General features: G+C 41.3%; 1 protein-coding gene across 1 annotated transcript in view; it reads left to right on the forward strand.

The window, feature by feature from the left end:
• MICU1 (mitochondrial calcium uptake 1) overlaps positions 1-17,368 on the forward strand; it is a 190,604-nt gene that overhangs the window by 141,029 nt on the left and 32,207 nt on the right. Inside the window, exons 9-10 of the mRNA XM_069980528.1 lie at positions 7,720-7,857; positions 17,213-17,321. Coding sequence (XP_069836629.1) covers positions 7,720-7,857; positions 17,213-17,321 — 247 coding nt within the window. The remainder of the gene's footprint in view (positions 1-7,719; positions 7,858-17,212; positions 17,322-17,368) is intronic.

Genomic DNA, 17,368 nt, shown 5'->3' on the forward strand with positions numbered 1-17,368 from the left:
TTTCGTTTCATATGAGTGTATACCCCGGAGTCTAGTATCTTTATTCTAGTACAATAAGTGTCTAGAAATAGATGCGAATGCCTTTGTACAGGGATTACTTGATCAAAGATTAACAGTGGCGAGCTCATCCTTATCAGGCAGTAAATGGACAAACTGCGTGTTGAAGAAACGGTAACATAGGTCTTGTGCATTTTAGTTACAGAAAAGGTCTAGGGAGTACATTTTATCAGCAGATAATATCTCCTTATCACCCCATAATAATGCTTAAACTAATTAAAGGGGTTTTCCAGAGAAAGCTAGTTCTTCACTCCATTCCCCCATACATGAAAATAATAAAAGAATGCATACTTACCTCCCCCATTGCTGCCGTAGTCAGATCTTCAGCCTTGTCTTTTGCTTCTTCCGATTACATTTTGATCCCCTTTCAGCCAGTATCTGAGTGGGTGGCTTAGGATACTCGCGACCATAGTGGGGACTAGATGATATGACCATTGCTGTTGCAGAGGGAACAAGGGAGGGAAGTATGCAGCTTTTATTGATTTAATGCATGAAGTTAGGCCCCCTTTACAAATATTAGGCAGCCTGTCTCTGTTCAAACTGACATTTGAAATTATCTCATTCATTTCAATAGGACAATTCAATATGTTCGGTGGTTAAATCTTGACACTGGACACGAAGGATAGAAGAACACATATTGCAGCATTCCTCCATCCGTCGTCTTAAACAACTGATGGGTAACGGGAAAAAAAAATTTTGGCAGCAGTTGTCATTAGTTTCTGGTAAAAGAAGGGAGCCGGACTGCTTGATGTATGTAAACCCAGCCTTAAAGGGGTATTTTACCTAGGAGGTAAAAAATGAAACACTCTCTTAAATCCTAGTTGTTCTAATGAAGTCCTCCTGAGTATTTTGAGCAATCTCCTGTCTTTCTAGCTGCTGCCGCTCCTGAGGTAAAAGCCAGTCTATTCAAAACAAGAGTCCGTGGAGCCTCCGTTGCGAGTCTCAAAACAATGGTTAGCCAGATATCTCTAGCCTGTTGCCATGGGGTGCCTCCATGATGGGGGGAGCACCACACCACCCTGATAGGTAGCCCCTTAATTCCCACTCGGTTGTAAGTATTTTAACATAAATAGGGAAACAACAGGGTGGCCCCTTTTTGTCAAGGTCTAACTCAAGGTGCGAGTATTGCGATCATGACAAGGGCTTGCCAGGGCAGGCATCCATCTACAGACAGCCGTTTCGGGGTATTTGGCCCCTCGCCAGTGTGGAGCAGGATTCTGGCTAGTTGGGGCAATGACAAATCAACCAACAACAAAGTAATGACTGAACTCAAGGAGATCAGTGAAATAATGCCAATGAAGTACTCAATCAAGAGTCTCCACTAATGCCCCCAAAATTTAAATATTCAAGAGTGTCCATGGAGCCTCGGTTGTGAGTCTCAAAACACAGGATAGCCAGATATCTCTAGCCGGTTGCCACCATAATAGGGAGAGCACCACACCAGACTGGTAGGTAGCCCCTTAAGTCCCATTCTGTTGCAAGTATTGTAATATAAATAGGGAAACAACAGGGTGGCCCCTATTTGTCAAAGTCTTACTAAAAGCCAGTCTATATAAAGGATGGCGCCTGACAGGGAACTACATTTCCCATCATGCATAGCTTCTCCCTGATTGGTACATGATGTAGCATAGCTTATGATGATGTAGTTCTAAGAGCTGCAGCAGAGGTGTGGAGCTGGCTGTCTCTGCAGTTCATGAACACTATGCTGGGAGTTGTAGTTCCTGAGCAGCCATCAGTAACATTAAGCCTGCTCTGCAGTCATGTTACTGATAGCTGCTGAGGAACTCCCAGCACAGTGCTCAGCAGTATAGAGCCAGCGTTTGTGTACTGTAGAGCAAGCCATCTTCATATCATGACTACAGCTGTATACATTACTGCTGGTGAACTACAACTGCCAACTAGCTATGTCCTGCTGGGCATGATGCTGGGAGTTGTAGTTCCTCATATGGAGGAATGTGGGGGGGGGGGGGATTGGTTGTTCTGGGGGACAAACTTCATTGGTAGGGCAATTAAATTTCTGTAGATGCACTGATTTCTGAATTTTATGTAAAAAGCTCCATGAAAAGAATAAGGGAATGCATCAGCTGAGGTTCGAGGGGGGGAGGCTGGCTATAGCTACTGCTGCTGGAGGTGTTGGCTGGAAGGGGGGTGTTTGTGCAGGCGACAATCGGGTATGAGGCTGGCTGCCGCTGCTGGAGGGGCTGGCTGGGACACACCCTTGGGTGTTTTACTATCTGGGTAAATACATTTTTACATAAAATGAAGTCAAAAGCAATAACTAAAAGATGGAGCAAATATAAACTAGGTTCATTCTTAAACTGCCCAGTTTAAGTTTAAACTGTCTAAGAATTAAACACATTTTGATTTATCTCCTCCAGCGTTCCTCCCAAATCTTCTTCTTTATTTTCTGTTTTGGTCGGTCTTATGTTTTTTTTGGTTTTTTTTTAACAATTCCTTCTCTTTGCAAAACCTTATTTTGGCACCTTTAATTGCTACAATATAGCAACAAATGTTGTTCTTTAGATTGACGCTGATGCAAGTCTTATATGGCAGACAGGAACTTCCATACCATTAAGTCATGCGTGGTAAGAGAAAAGAAAAGGTTTCTGAGTTGGGCAGTAGCAAAGCTGTACTGTTCCTTGTTTCTGGTTCTTGCTATCACACAATAGCATTACCTACTGTGCATAGGGAACAGCACCTAGGGCGCATTGCAGGAACTGCTCGGTCATCCCCTGCTACTGCCCATAGTCAGCTGTGTATAGACAGTAGCAGACTGTTCCTGACACTGTACTGTCAGTTAAAGCTGTTTAGACATAGAGAACACCAGGTACAGTGCGGGATAGTGCAGCTATGCTACTGCCCAGCTATTGTGTATGGGAATCTTAGATCAGTGACAGATTAGGATGTGTGGAGTGAGGGTGCATGTTTAAGCAAAGTTTTCATACAGAGGGGACAAATGCCATTAATAAAGTATATTGGAAATTTTTGTAAGATGGCCTGAGGCTGTGTTCATGCATGCATTTTTATTGCGTTAGAGTATCATTTTATTGACGTCCAGCCATCCTTCATTGTGTTACTGCAATGAAGCTCCAGCGTGTGCAAACTTACCCTAATTTTTTTAATAAATCCAATATATTGACCGTTGCACCTGAGCAGTTTCTTGAGTTGGGTCTTCTCATGAAAATGACCTAGACTATGTGTGTTTTAACTAGAAATCTAGACTTCTTAAGGTTAGGGATTTCACTTTTTTCCCCTCCCCCATTCAAGTGTATTCTCACAAAGTTTTCACCGACATTAATTCAACATCATTGCTTCATTACTCATCTACTTCTATGAAATATTGCTGCAAAACGTTATCTTCATGGGTCCTTTAAGGAGGGCTGAGATATCCTGTGTAGCCAGAGGGGAATTTTTTCTCATTTTTTAAATCTATTACCAACAACTTACCATAGAAATCTAAGGCTAACTAGCTCCTTAGATCTGTTAGTTTGTCTAATTCTGTCTATAGCGATTGGTACAGAAGTGTAGGTGTGATAATCATGTTAAAATGTGAGGATAATTTTATCTTTTTACTGTTCTAGTATTCCAGCTTTCACCCATTCTACTGATTTCTGTCCTCATGTATAGTACATGCAGAGTTTTTGTAATACAGACCGTATATCAAGTAATGGTAATAGCAGCAGTTAGGAGTTGGGTTTTAGACAAAATAGAAATTCTAGTGGTGCGCAGTGTGCAGAGGAGTGAACTGCCAGCATGACTTTGATGTATTACTATGCTTTGTGTAACACTTTTAAAGACTAAATTATGCATTAATATGTCTTTAAGAGTTGTCCGCTCCCCTTATCTCGTGTGTCTACAGTTTCTCATATGCCTGAGCTCAGAGGTCAAATACAATTGATTTCATTGAGTTTTCTATGGGTCACTGTGTAAGCAGACTGATTCCTCTAGTATTCTGCTTTAAAGGAGTAGTACGAACCCAGGCCCGCTTCTGCCATGAGGCAGGCTGAGGCTTCCGCCTCAGGCGGCAGCTCTTGGGGTCCTGCAGGGGGCGGCAGAACCTTCCCTGACACCAGTGGCGTCTGCGTCTGGCATTTGCACTCCGGGGCTGGGTCCAGCTCCCCCCAGCTCAGCCCCTTTACAATCACATCCATTTAGCAGACGTGCCATGCGCAGGCACGTCTGTTACAGCACACTTCTGATGGCTGACGTCACTTTTCCGACGCACCTCAGAGGAGCCGGAAGGGGAAGGAGAAGGAGATGAGGGAAGCCAGGCCCCAGAAGAAGGAAGACACAGCTGAGGAGAAGAGTAAGTGTTCTTTAATTTATTATTGTGTCCACTTGGAGGCTGCACAGTGAGCGGGTGGGCAGGGGGGATGCTGCAGAGTGAGTGGCAATGGCGCCCCCCACCCCCACCCAAGCACAGCATGGCCTAGCTCTGCTCACCCCTCCTGCCCCACAGAGACAGTGTCTCACCGTGGCCTCTCAGACCAGCACGATCCGTACCCCTCCTTCACCCCCTGCCTCTCTGCCTTACCTCACAGACAGGGTCTCAGTACGGCTGCAGCGTTTCCTGGACCCTGTGCTGGAGCGACCATGCCAGAGCCTGTCAGAGTACTTAACCCCTTCATGTACTGCAGTGTGTAAGTCACACAGACTTCACTTACAGGCTGCAGCACAAAGGGTTAAAGAGCTTCAGAGAATTAGAGGTCTGCTTCTTCACTTCTTGTACAGTGATAACCCCTGACCTCCGATCTCCAGCTGCCAGTAGGTAGAAAAATGTGCGGGCTCCGTGCAGAGGTCAGGGGTCACCAGTGCAGCGCAGTGAAGAAGACCTCTCCTTCTCTTATGCCCTTTAATTATATTTGTGCTGCAGCCTGTAAGTGAAGTTTTTGTCACTTACACCCTGCAGTACATAAGAGGTTCATACACTGGTTCTTTATAAAGTAGGAGGCTTATGTGGTTCTGCAGCAGCTGAGGTGTATGATGAGGTTCTGCAGCAGCTGAGGTGTATGATGAGGTTCTGCAGCAGCTGAGGTGTATGATGAGGTTCTGCAGCAGCTGAGGTGTATGATGAGGTTCTGCAGCAGCTGAGGTGTATAATGAGGTTCTGCAGCAGCTGAGGTGTATGATGAGGTTCTGCAGCAGCTGAGGTGTATGATGAGGTTCTGCAGCAGCTGAGGTGTATAATGAGGTTCTGCAGCAGCTGAGGTGTATGATGAGGTTCTGCAGCAGCTGAGGTGTATTATGAGGTTCTACAGCAGCTGAGGTGTATGATGAGGTTCTGCAGCAGCTGAGGTGTATTATGAGGTTCTGCATAACATCATAATACACAATGAGAAAATAAGTTTACTTATAGCTGAGGTATCGACGTGTGAATAGTTGCTACACAATTGATTCTAGCATGGGGGGGGGGGCGCCATTTTAATTTTCGCCTCAGGCAGCAGAAAAGCTAGAATCGGCCCTGTACGAACCAACATAAAACATTGGCTGCAGGCAAGGACAGGAGGGAACATAATAAAGAAGCTCTAGTTACCCATCCTCCTTCCCCCTAGAGTGTTGCTTTACTGCTCATGGTCCCCCGACGGCCTCCTGAATCTCCTCCAGTGATGTAACAACCTGGCTGATGGATTGCCTGTTCATCCAGTCAGTGATTTAAAGGAGTACTCCAGCAAAAATCTTTTTCTTTCAAATCAACTGTTTTCAGAAAGTTGTATAGATTTGTAATTTACTATTTCCATGGAGAAAAAAAAAAAAGCAGGCTTGGCCACACATCAACATGGCTCACACTGTTCATTTGCTTCTCCGCACTATTTAATGCTAACATCATGAGTTAGTGACAATTTGATGATTTTAAAGTGTTGAGGCCCACCAATAACATATACTTACTCTCTCCTCTTCCCTCCCCTGCCGCAGTCATTGAGCTCATGGTCCTGCTGAGCGGCACTCCCAGGATTAGGGTCAGGACGCATACTTGCTCACTCAGCCAATCAGTTGCTGCAGCAGTGTCCTACCTTGGTCACTGATGCCAGAGGTTGCCAGATGAATCTAACAGCATCTTTCAGCCTCTCCCCATTGTAAAACACTGTAATGACCTGTATAAAAATAGTTTGACCTACACCTGTTAAATGTGTATGGGCACCTTTAAAAGGTGTTTTCTCACAATGACAACATATCACATACCCACAGGACTGCTTGGACTCCACTAATCACTAGAATAAGGGCCCTGATTGCCCTAAAAGCAATGTTTAATTAAATAAACTAAAGGGTTCCTTTACACACATAGATTATTGAAGCCAAAGCCAAGTATGGATTTGAAAAGAGGAGAAATCTCAGTCTTTCCTTTATGACCTATTCTCTGTTTATAGTCTGTTCCTGGCTTTGGTTTCAATAATCTGTCAGATAAATCTGTGTGTGTGTGAAAGGATCATTGGGCTATGTTCCCACACAGTATTTTTGTTTTAAAATAACGGCAATTATTTGCCATTAAATAACGGCCATCCACAAAATTTCAACAGTGTGTGAACAGAGCCTTTCTGTGTTTTGAATACACTCCTGGTTTTGGTTGACAAATACTGACAAAATATTGAAAAAGGGCGAAATCTCAGCCCTTCATAACCTCTGTTCTCTGTTTATAGTCTCTTCCTGGCTTTGGCTTAAAAAAAATCAGTCGGGTAATCTGTGTGTGTAAACGCACCATAAGACCGGCGTTTTATACACCCATATTAGCTGCTCTGCATTAATTCAGAGACTCCTGTTTGCATATGTGGCTGCCTGTGTGCATTTACATGTCTGTGCCGGGTACTAGCATAAATTATCGTAAATGCAGAGGGCTACAGTGGCCATGCCCCTTTGCCACAAAGGCCATCCAGTTTTTCAGATGGGAGGCATGTAAAGGGGTAAACTCATTGAATTTTTTTTGCACAAAAACTTGCTACTTATTTATGCCAAAAATTTACATAAATATGCAAAAGAAGAGCCTGTGGAGCCTCATAAAAGAGTCTAAAACACAGGACTAGCCAGATATCCCTCTGGTAAGGACCCAGCCAAGGGGTGGCTCCTGTAAGGAAACCACCAAAACCACCATATTAAGTGGCCCTATAAGTCAATGTAATGACAAGGGAAAACAAAGGCCAGGTAACCATCCGCATACAGCTGTTTTGGGCTGTTGCCCCTCATCAGTGTGGAGCAGGAATCTGGCTAGGTGGGAGCAATGCCTAGTAGAGCCATACTAAGAATGATAGATAATTCAACAGATAACTTGGTCTACACAAATCTTTACTGTCAGGGCTATTTTTTTCTTATTATATTTCCCATTGCTATTAGGTAGATGAACAAAATTAGAACAGTTATCTCCTGGGATGTCATTGGCCACCTTGTTTTGATCATGGCTTCTATTCTGATCACCTCTGAGCACCATGAAAATCTATACAATGTACCAAGTAATAAGTAATCTGTATGGTGCACAAAAAGTGCATACTAGATACTAAGAAAGCAGTATTGAGTTGTTGTTTTTACCATTATCCTTTTTTTTTTAAACTGGTGGTTGCATGATACCTTTTCCCTTACTGTCTGTTGTTTCACATTGCCTCATATTAAGTACAGTAAGAAATGTTATGACTGTCTTTCTGACTCTATAGTAAAGTAATTGTTTTTCTATTTCAGTTTGAGCGCCAAGATCCAGTAAATGGTCGCATCACAGAGCGTCAGTTTGGCAGCATGCTGCTGGCTTACAGTGGTGTGCAGTCCAAGAAACTCGTTCAAATGTTAAAGCAGCTGAAAAAACGCTTCAAGGATGGAGAGGTTAGTAGTAACAATGAATGATATCCATAAACCATATATGTTCCCACGTATAGTACTAAATATTGATATTTTACTTCTCCACAAAATAGTGACTCTCCACCTTTTTGGTGTATGTAGGTTGCTTGTGACAGCACAGGATAGCTAGCGTGTTAAAGAACCACATATAATATAATGCTAACTCGCCAATATTCAGGCAGTGTTAATCGCTTCATCCCAGATCAGTAGTATCCATATATTTTGAGCTTTTCCATTATTGCAGCGGTGTCATTCACACCGGCATGCTTTTCTATGTATGTGGGATATCTGGCTCTCATGTATCTGACTTTCTGCGGACTACAATATTGTAAATTACAAATCTCTGGCACTTTCTGAGACCAGTTAATGTGAAAGAAAAATTGTCATTGTAGTTGCCCTTTAACTCCCTATGCAGACTCTGAAGATCAGCTGAATCTTCATCAAGCTGAAATGCACAGCAACTCTACAATATTAGGGTTAGAGATAAGCGAGCCAGCCTAGGTTTGGGTTTGTACGAACTTGAACTGATTCCCGCTGGCTGCCTGCTCTGTGGAAAGGGTGGACACAGCCTGAGGACCTCCTGGTAAAGTGTGATACAGCCTGATACAGTGAGAATTAGAAGCAGACAGTTCAGGTTCGTACGAACCTGAACCTCAGACTGCTCGCTCATCTCTAGTTAAATGGGTTGGCCACTTTATAGTAAAATTGTTCAGTGTACAGTATTAGTAAGTTTACTCACAACACTTACTGACAGCAGCTCCCTGTGTACCCCATGGAGCTAATATCACACTCCCCTCCTCCAGGCTGTGCTGCTCTGTGGTGAGTTTGTCCATAAGATGGCCGACATGGAGAAGCATGTGACCATGCTCCGTCCCCTCTGCCCACCATATACAGGCACAGTGTTGGAAACTTAGGGGCAGGGCATCGTCACATGCTCCACTATGTCGGCAATCTTATGAACAGACTCACCACAGAGCAGGGCAGCCCAGCCTGGAGTTGGGGAGTCTGATTTTACACAGGGAGCTGCTGTCAGTATATACAGTGTGTACACTTACTAATACTGTACACTGAACAGTTTTACTATAAAGTGGACAACCCCTTTAAGGGATGGAAGCAGCAGTTTTGCAGTCACAGATTTTTGCTGTGTCGAAATTAAAATGTTTTCTTTTTTTAATTTTATAAACGAAAAGAACTCCAGTGTCCGAAAGCTGTATTTAAATTAAATCACCCCAAGATATATAACTTTTTAATATAATGTTATTACCAATAGTCCTGGCTTCAGCCGCTTTTCCATGCTTCATAAATACGAGCCCTTGTATGATTATGTGGACAGAAAAAAAATAATAATTACAGAGACAATGGTAAAGTAAACTAATTGCTTGGGCATTAAGGCCCAGAACACAGGCTGGGGGAAGGGGTTAAAGTATGTTAAAGACTAAAGTCTTTATAAGCAAAAGCAGTCACTACACTAAGCAGGGACACTGCAAGGAAATAAAGCATCTCCTGTTTGATGGCAGATTAGAGCTTGGTAATGTGTTGTAATCACAACCACAGGGAATTTTATTTCCCTGCAACCTTCCTGCTCTGTATTTGATGAAGTGAATTGAATATGGGAAAATCATGGTAACTCTTGTACTTTCTGTACATTTCTGAGGGTGTCTAGCAGCAGCTCATCTTCCCTGCTTTCTACATGCATTTTATTACTGCAATTGGGGCAGAACAGTTTTGGTATGTTATTGAGTAGCCCAGCTAATATTTTTCACTTTTGAGATTGGTCTGGACCTAGCTTCCCATAAATTACTTTGTTTGTGCTCCTTACTGTAACAAATTCTGGAGCCAGTGTAGACCAGTGTGGCCACAACTTCCACATTATACTTCAGAAATTCTCTCTAAATTTCGTGTTAACAACTCACAAATGTAATGCATAATACAAAGATTTAATACTTACTTTAAAAAAAAATAAAATAAATATGGCATCCATATTGCATGCAAAATATTTTAGATTATTAGATGATGAAAAAATACAGTCCAAATTTCTCAATTATTCTAGATATTACTTACAATATACATTTTTACATTAAAAAAAATTACAATTATTAGTGATATATTTTGATAAGGTGGTATGTTAATGGATGTGATATTCCCCTATGTTGTGTATCTGACTTCAGTACTTTCTGTGTGTAGGGGTGAGATTTATGAAGAATCTGCAATTAAATCTATATCTCACTGAAAAATGTGCATGTGGAATTAGCCTAAAGCGGTGTATTCAGTCCAAGTGCTAGGTCAGCTTGAGCTGTAAATATGTCCCTGTGTATCGGTAACCATTCAGTATGGCAGGAAAGCTGTAAGAAAATAAAGAGGAATACCTGGCAGCCTGGTGTCAGACAAGCTTGTGTACTATTTATGTTCAGCAATTGTCCTTCTCATGTAAGATTGTTGCACTATCCTTTAGGCCTAATGTTAACATACCAATAGAATTCTCAAATCCCATTAACACTGATCTATAACTCTTTCATTCCACTTGAGTAGTTTATTCTGAGCTAGTTTGCTGAATAGCAGGCCAAACCAAACATTTCTTATCTCCGATTACAGCTTCGCTGCCAAGATTCCTATTTATGGGGTCGGAAATTACATTTACAAATTTAATTAGTTCCATGTTCACAGTAAATCTTTTTTAATAATTTAATAATCTTAAGAAGCACGACATTAATATCATACTGACATAGTTTGTCCGGCTGAAAAAAGACGTGTCTGGGGCAGAAAAGAGGGAATGCAGATAAAACAATGGCAGGCGGATCCAAGAGAATAACCTTTACATAGCTTTCAGCCTTACCTGGTACATAAGGTAAAATCATAGTCTCAAATAGTTTCCCTGTAAGTATCAGCAGCTTAGAAGTATCCAACCTGCTAATATGTTCCAATTGGGCACGGGGCACTAAGGATGAAGGTAATTTTCTTACTCCCATCCTCAGCAATGTCTATGCTATATTAACAGTTTAATCCAGATGCCAATATGTCCTTTTGGTGAACTGAGTGCGGGGCTTCAGACGCCAGCCGGTCCCTTCTAATAAATATCAGCAGAGCTGTACTGCTGGGCGCGGATCTGTGCACTTAGGGTGATAGTCTTCTTTCAACAATATAAACAATTATGAAAACTGTTATCTGTTATAAAAACTCTGTAAATCATTGTAAAACATTATAAATATAACAGGCACATCTAGTGTCACATATTACACCCAACCACAGGCCCTCTATTCAGTTTGGATCCAAGAGAAGACATGGACCCTTAAAAAAAAAAAAAATATATATATATATATATATATATATATATATATATATATATATACATATATACACCAGAGAAAAAAGTCCAGCACCAGGTCGGCATATACCATTAAAATTCCATACTTTATTAGACAATCTTCACATAGGACAGTAATAAAAGTTTACGCGTTTCAGCGCTTCTCGCGCCTTGTTCACAACTGAAGCATGATACATACAAGCTCATATTGCTATATAAAAGGTAGTGCTGTACATCACATGACTAACCGCCAATTAAGAACCATATAACACATGTTAAAAACTTCACAGTCTTGGAAAGCAGGTTAACCCTTAAGGAGTAAGTTCAAAGTGGGAAGTGAATATAACTAATTTTTCTCATACATCATATAGGTTATTGAAAGCATGGCTAGAAGGTTGCTTACAATAAATGTAGTATATAAAGCACCAGACAATATATTTATAGACCTTTATATGTCCGGATCAGATCATGTCTAGAATTCAGACCTTCTGGGACTCTCGTTCCTAGTCTAAATATCCAGAAGGATTCTCTATTTAATAGTTTACGTCTCAGAGAACCTCCTCTTTTTGGTGGACAGATTTTCTCAATGCCCATAACTTTTAGGGACTGTACCTTTCCAGCATGGGTTTCCCTGAAATGTCTGGTTAGGGATGACACATTCACCACCTCATTGCGCACATCTGATATGTGTTTCCTAATTCTCATTTTGAGGCTGGTGGATGTACACCCCACATACTGTACATTGCAGAGTGTACAGGTAGCAACATAAACTACATGGGTTGTATTGCAGTTTATGTAATTTTGGATTTTATATGTATTATTATTAGAACATGATGTTACTTCTTTGGAAATCGCAACATGTGAACACGTTATATATCGCTGATGTCCGCACTTATATGACCCCTTCACATCTAGCCAGGTTTGTTCCCTGGGTTTCTCTCTAACATAAAGTGAGGGGGACAGAGTCATTCCTATGGTGGGGGCTCTGCGAGACACTACTTTGACTCCTCCTTTCGTCATCACCTGCAGTTTGTCATCTTGCCACAACAGTGGTAAATATTTTTTTATTATTTTACTTATTTTAGAAAATTGTTTACTGTAGGTGGTGACGAAGACTACCTGTTTATTGTCCGATCTGTCCTTAGATTTCTTTTTCCTATTAGACAATTCCTCACTCAGCAGATCTTCTCTACTCACTAATGCTGCCCTCTCTATTGCTGAATCCAAAATTTCTTGCGGAAATTTCCTTTCTTTAAATCTGTCTTTTAGTTTTACCAACTCCAATTCATATGTATCTTGCTTGCTGCAGTTTCTTTCTATCTGGCTATCCCGTGTTTTGAGACTCGCAACCGAGGCTCCACGGACTCCTGTTTTGCATATTTAAATTTTTGGGGGCATCAGTGGAGACTCCTGATTGAGTACTTCATTGGAATTTTTTTCACTGTTCTCCTTGAGTTCAGTGATAACTGTGTTTTGTTGGTCGATTTGATATTGCCCCAACTAGCCAGAATCCTACTCCACACTGACGAGGGGCAAAAACCCCGAAACGGCTGTCTGTGGATGGAAGCCTGCCTTGGCAAGCCCTTGTCATGATTGTAATACTCGCACCTTGAGTTTGACATTGACAAAAAGGGGCCACCCTGGTGTTTCCCTATTTATGTTCCAATACTCGCAACCGAGTGGGACTTAAGGGGCTATTTATCAGGGTGGTGTGGTGCTCTCCCTATCATGGAGGCACCCCGTGGCAACAGGCTAGAGATATCTGGCTATCCCGTGTTTTGAGACTCGCAACCGAGGCTCCACGGACTCCTGTTTTGCATATTTAAATTTTTGGGGGCATCAGTGGAGACTCCTGATTGAGTACTTCATTGGAATTTTTTTCACTGTTCTCCTTGAGTTCAGTGATAACTGTGTTTTGTTGGTACATTTATTGTAAGCAACCTTCTAGCCATGCTTTCAATAACCTATATGATGTATGAGAAAAATTGGTTATATTCACTTCCCACTTTGAACTTACTCCTTAAGGGTTAACCTGCTTTCCAAGCCTGTGAAGTTTTTAACATGTGTTATATGGTTCTTAATTGGGGGTTAGTCATGTGATGTACAGCACTACCCTTTATATAGCAATATGAGCTTGTATGTATCATGCTTCAGTTGTGAACAAGGCGCGAGAAGCGCTGAAACGCGTAAACTTTTATTACTGTCCTATGTGAAGATTGTCTAATAAAGTATGGAATTTTAATGGTATATGCCGACCTGGTGCTGGACTTTTTTCTCTGGTATGCTGTGACCCTGGCTCCGGGTCTTACCGTGCACCGACGGCTATACCACAGCAGGTGAGCTGACCAACAAACAGACTTTTGCATATATATATATATATATATATATATATATATATAATATATATATGTGTGTGTGTATATATATCCTATTTTTAGGGAAGGAAGTTCCTTCCTGACTTCAGATCTGGCAATCATAATGAATCTCTACATTAACTTTTGAAGTAATACAGCAGCTGTAAGTTGTAATATTATTACACTCCAGAAATGCATCTATGCCCCTTTGAATGCTTTTGGTGAAATTATTTTGACCGCTCACTGCTCTTACATATAAGAATCACATTCCTTTTTGCTCGTCATAGAAAATGCCCCTTTGTTATAGGTATAAATTGATGATGATGAGAGATCTTTCTATTGATTTATTCATAGAAAGTAATTGGGTTAGCCATTAGCCATCTAAGGGTCCATTTACACAGAAATGTTATCTGACAGATTATCTGCCAAAGGTTTGAAGCCAAAGCCTGGAATGGATTTTTTTTTAAAAAAGGAGAAATCTCAGGCTTTCCTTTATGACCTGATCTCTGTTTATAGTCCTTTCCTGGCTTTGTCTTTAAATCTTTGGCAGGTAATCTGTCAGATAACCTTTCTGTGTAAATGGACCCTGAGTAACCCTGATTTTGGGTTCCAAAATACCCAGGAAGTCCTCATCTTTCTGGGTACTGTGGCTCACCCATTACATTTATTACTTCAGTTGGACATCTTTGATGCAGCTCAGGTTCGATGTATTTTCTGTGCATTGATGCTCACATCATGCCATAATTGTTCTATGTACAGTCTGACACAGGTTACTACAGACAGACTGTAAATGGAAATTATGGTTTCATACTACTATAATGCATATTTTTACTGTATAGGCGATCAAACTTTTTTTTTCAAACTTATTTAGTTTAATAATTCTGCATTCCCTGTGGCCCTTAAAGACAACAGCTCCACACACTGCTTGCCTGTATATAGTCCTGTCACACACTGTGCCTCTCTGAATGTAATAATGCCCTAAGCTGTGCCCCTTAAGGGTGCGTTCACACCTACAGGATCTGCAGCAGATCTGCAGCAGATTTGATGCATGCTGTGTTCAGTTATTTAAATGAAATCTGCTGCAGAAAATCAGCTGCAGATCCTGTAGGTGTGAACGCACCATAAAACAACAAATTGTAACACACAATACTCTTTCTGAAGCATCACATGCACTGTGCCCACTGAGATGGTTGTGTACTTTTGCATAGATTTAAAGTCCTGCAAAAAAAAAAAAAAAAAAACATGCACAGAATGCACAGAAATGGTCACTAACAAACTATGTTTGAACAAATATGCAAAAGGTCACTTAAAATGGTCGTCATGGTGGTCTCCTTACGGGAGCCACCCTTTTGCTAAGGCCTTGGAGAGATATCTGGCTAGTCCCGTGTTTTGAGACTCTTAATTGAGGGCTCTGTAGACTCTTTCGGATATTTATATTTCCCGGGGGGGCAATTCAGCTAGGTTTTCACTGTGTTGCTGTAATGTATGAACAAAGGCACATCCATGATTTCCCAACATACAAAACAAACATAGGCTATTTTCTTTTGTTGGAACCGTTGCCCGCACAGTAGCTCAGTCCCTACACTTAGATCATCTTGTACATGGGCGGCAGTGTAATCCCTGCTGTTACACAGGCCTGCAATAAAATCAGTGCACTAGAAGCACTTTCTGCTCACCACCACTAGAGACTTTTCTTTAAAAAAAAATTGTAAAAATTGTTCGATTTTATATGTAATCTTGGGACGATCCATTTAACCCCTAGACGACCCTGGACGTAGGGTTACGTCATGGAAGTCTGTCCCCAGACGACCCATGACGTAACCTTACGTCCTGGGTGTTTCTCCCGCTATGAAGCGTGCTCCGGAGCGGAGCGTGCTTCATAGCAGGTGGGGGCCAGGTGCAAACAGCAGCCGGGACCTCACCGGTAATGACACGCTGCAGCGATCGCGCTGCCGCGTGTCATTAACCCCTTAAACGCCGCGATCGCGGCGCAACTGCGGCGTTTAAGTGTAAGTGACAGGGGGAGTCCCCTGTCACTTACCAATCGGGACCCCCGCAGTGTGACTGCGGGGGTCCCGATCGTTGAAACGGACTGCCGGAGGTCTCTTACCTGCCTCCGTGCGGTCCGATCGGCGATCTGCTACATTGAGCCTGCACAGGCAGGCTCAATGAGCAGATCGCCGATAACACTGATCAATGCTATGCCTATGGCATAGCAATGATCAGTGTATAAATCAAAGTAGTGAATGTAGAAGTCCCCCAAAGGGACTTCAAAAGTGTAAAAAAAAAAAAGTTCAAATCACTATTACACTACCCCAAAGCCCCTCCCCCAATAAAAGTCTAAATCACCCCCCTTTCCCATTATATAAATAAAACATATAAAAATAAATAAATAGATAAACATATAATATACCGTAGCGTGCGTAATTGTCCGATCTATTAAAATATAACAAGCGTCATTGTGATCGGTTAGCGGCGTACACGAAAAGAGGGGAAAAAGTGCGCAGATTACCGATTTTATGTTACATTATATATTAAAAAAATCAATAAAAAGTGATCAAAACGTCCGATCTTCACAAATATGGTATTAATAAAAACTAGAGATCATGGCGGAAAAAATGACACCCCATACAGCCCCGTAGGTGAAAAAATAAAACCGTTATAAGCGTCACAATAGGCCCATTTTATTAATATTTAATTGCCAAAAAAAAGGATTTAATTAAAAAATACATATATAACATTAGAGAATCTGTGTAACCTGCATATGGTTGTGTTCGGACTGACCTATAGAATAATAGTGTCATGTCGCTGTTACCATATAGTGCATTACGTAGACACAGGAACCCCCCAAACGTTACCATATTGCATTCTTATTTACGATTTCACCTATTTATATCTTCATAAATAATATATTTGGAATTCCATCATACATGTTATGGTAAAATGAATGACGCCATTACACAGTACAACTATTCCTGTAAAAAACAAGCACTTACATGGCTTGTAGATAGAAAAGATAGAGTGCTAGAGCTCTTAGAAGGGGAGGAGGGAAAAACGAAAACACTAAGATCAAAATTTGCGCGGTCCACTGGGTCATTTTGGGCCTGTCCTCAAAGGGTTAAGGAGCCATGTACCTCTTCCTGGGTCAGATAAATGATTCTGTAGGAGAGTTTACTTAATCCTTTCTGCATTTCACCTGACATTTCATTTTCCTCTGTGAATACAGTGGGAAAGTGTTCAATAAATTCTTTCTCCTCATCACCTTTCACAATTTCTCCCTCAATATTTTTTAAAGGGCCAACACCTTCAGCATTAACCTTTTAGGCTATGTTCACAATGTTTTTGAGGCAAAAATACAGCTGTAATTAAGGATCATGTTCTTTATTTACGGCCATAATTATCGCTACAAAAAACATTGTGTGAGCATAGCCCTTTAGTCAGTGCGGTTGAAAATATCTCTAAGCTGATCAAATTTTGTCTCTTTCAGTGTTTAGTGTTTTTGTTGTTCATTGACCAAACTGCCTGTTAAAAAACAACTGGAAATTTATTATATTATGATCACTATTTCCTACATACCCCTTAACCTGTCTGGTCTGTTGGTAAATTTTAAGTCCAGTTGGGCCATGATGATATTAACCATAGATAACAAATGCAACACAAAATAGAATGTTTGTTTGTTTTCCAGGGCCTAGCATTTGAGGAAGTTGAAAGCTTCTTTACTTTCCTGAAGAACATTAATGATGTGGACACAGCCCTGAGCTTTTACCACATGGCAGGAGCTTCTCTCGATAAAGGTATGGAAAATTGTGCTTGGTGTTATTGGTGCTGGATATACTGTTGG

Source organism: Dendropsophus ebraccatus, chromosome 8 (genome assembly GCF_027789765.1).
Source record: "Dendropsophus ebraccatus isolate aDenEbr1 chromosome 8, aDenEbr1.pat, whole genome shotgun sequence".
In the NCBI taxonomy this organism is placed as follows: Eukaryota; Metazoa; Chordata; class Amphibia; order Anura; family Hylidae; genus Dendropsophus; species Dendropsophus ebraccatus.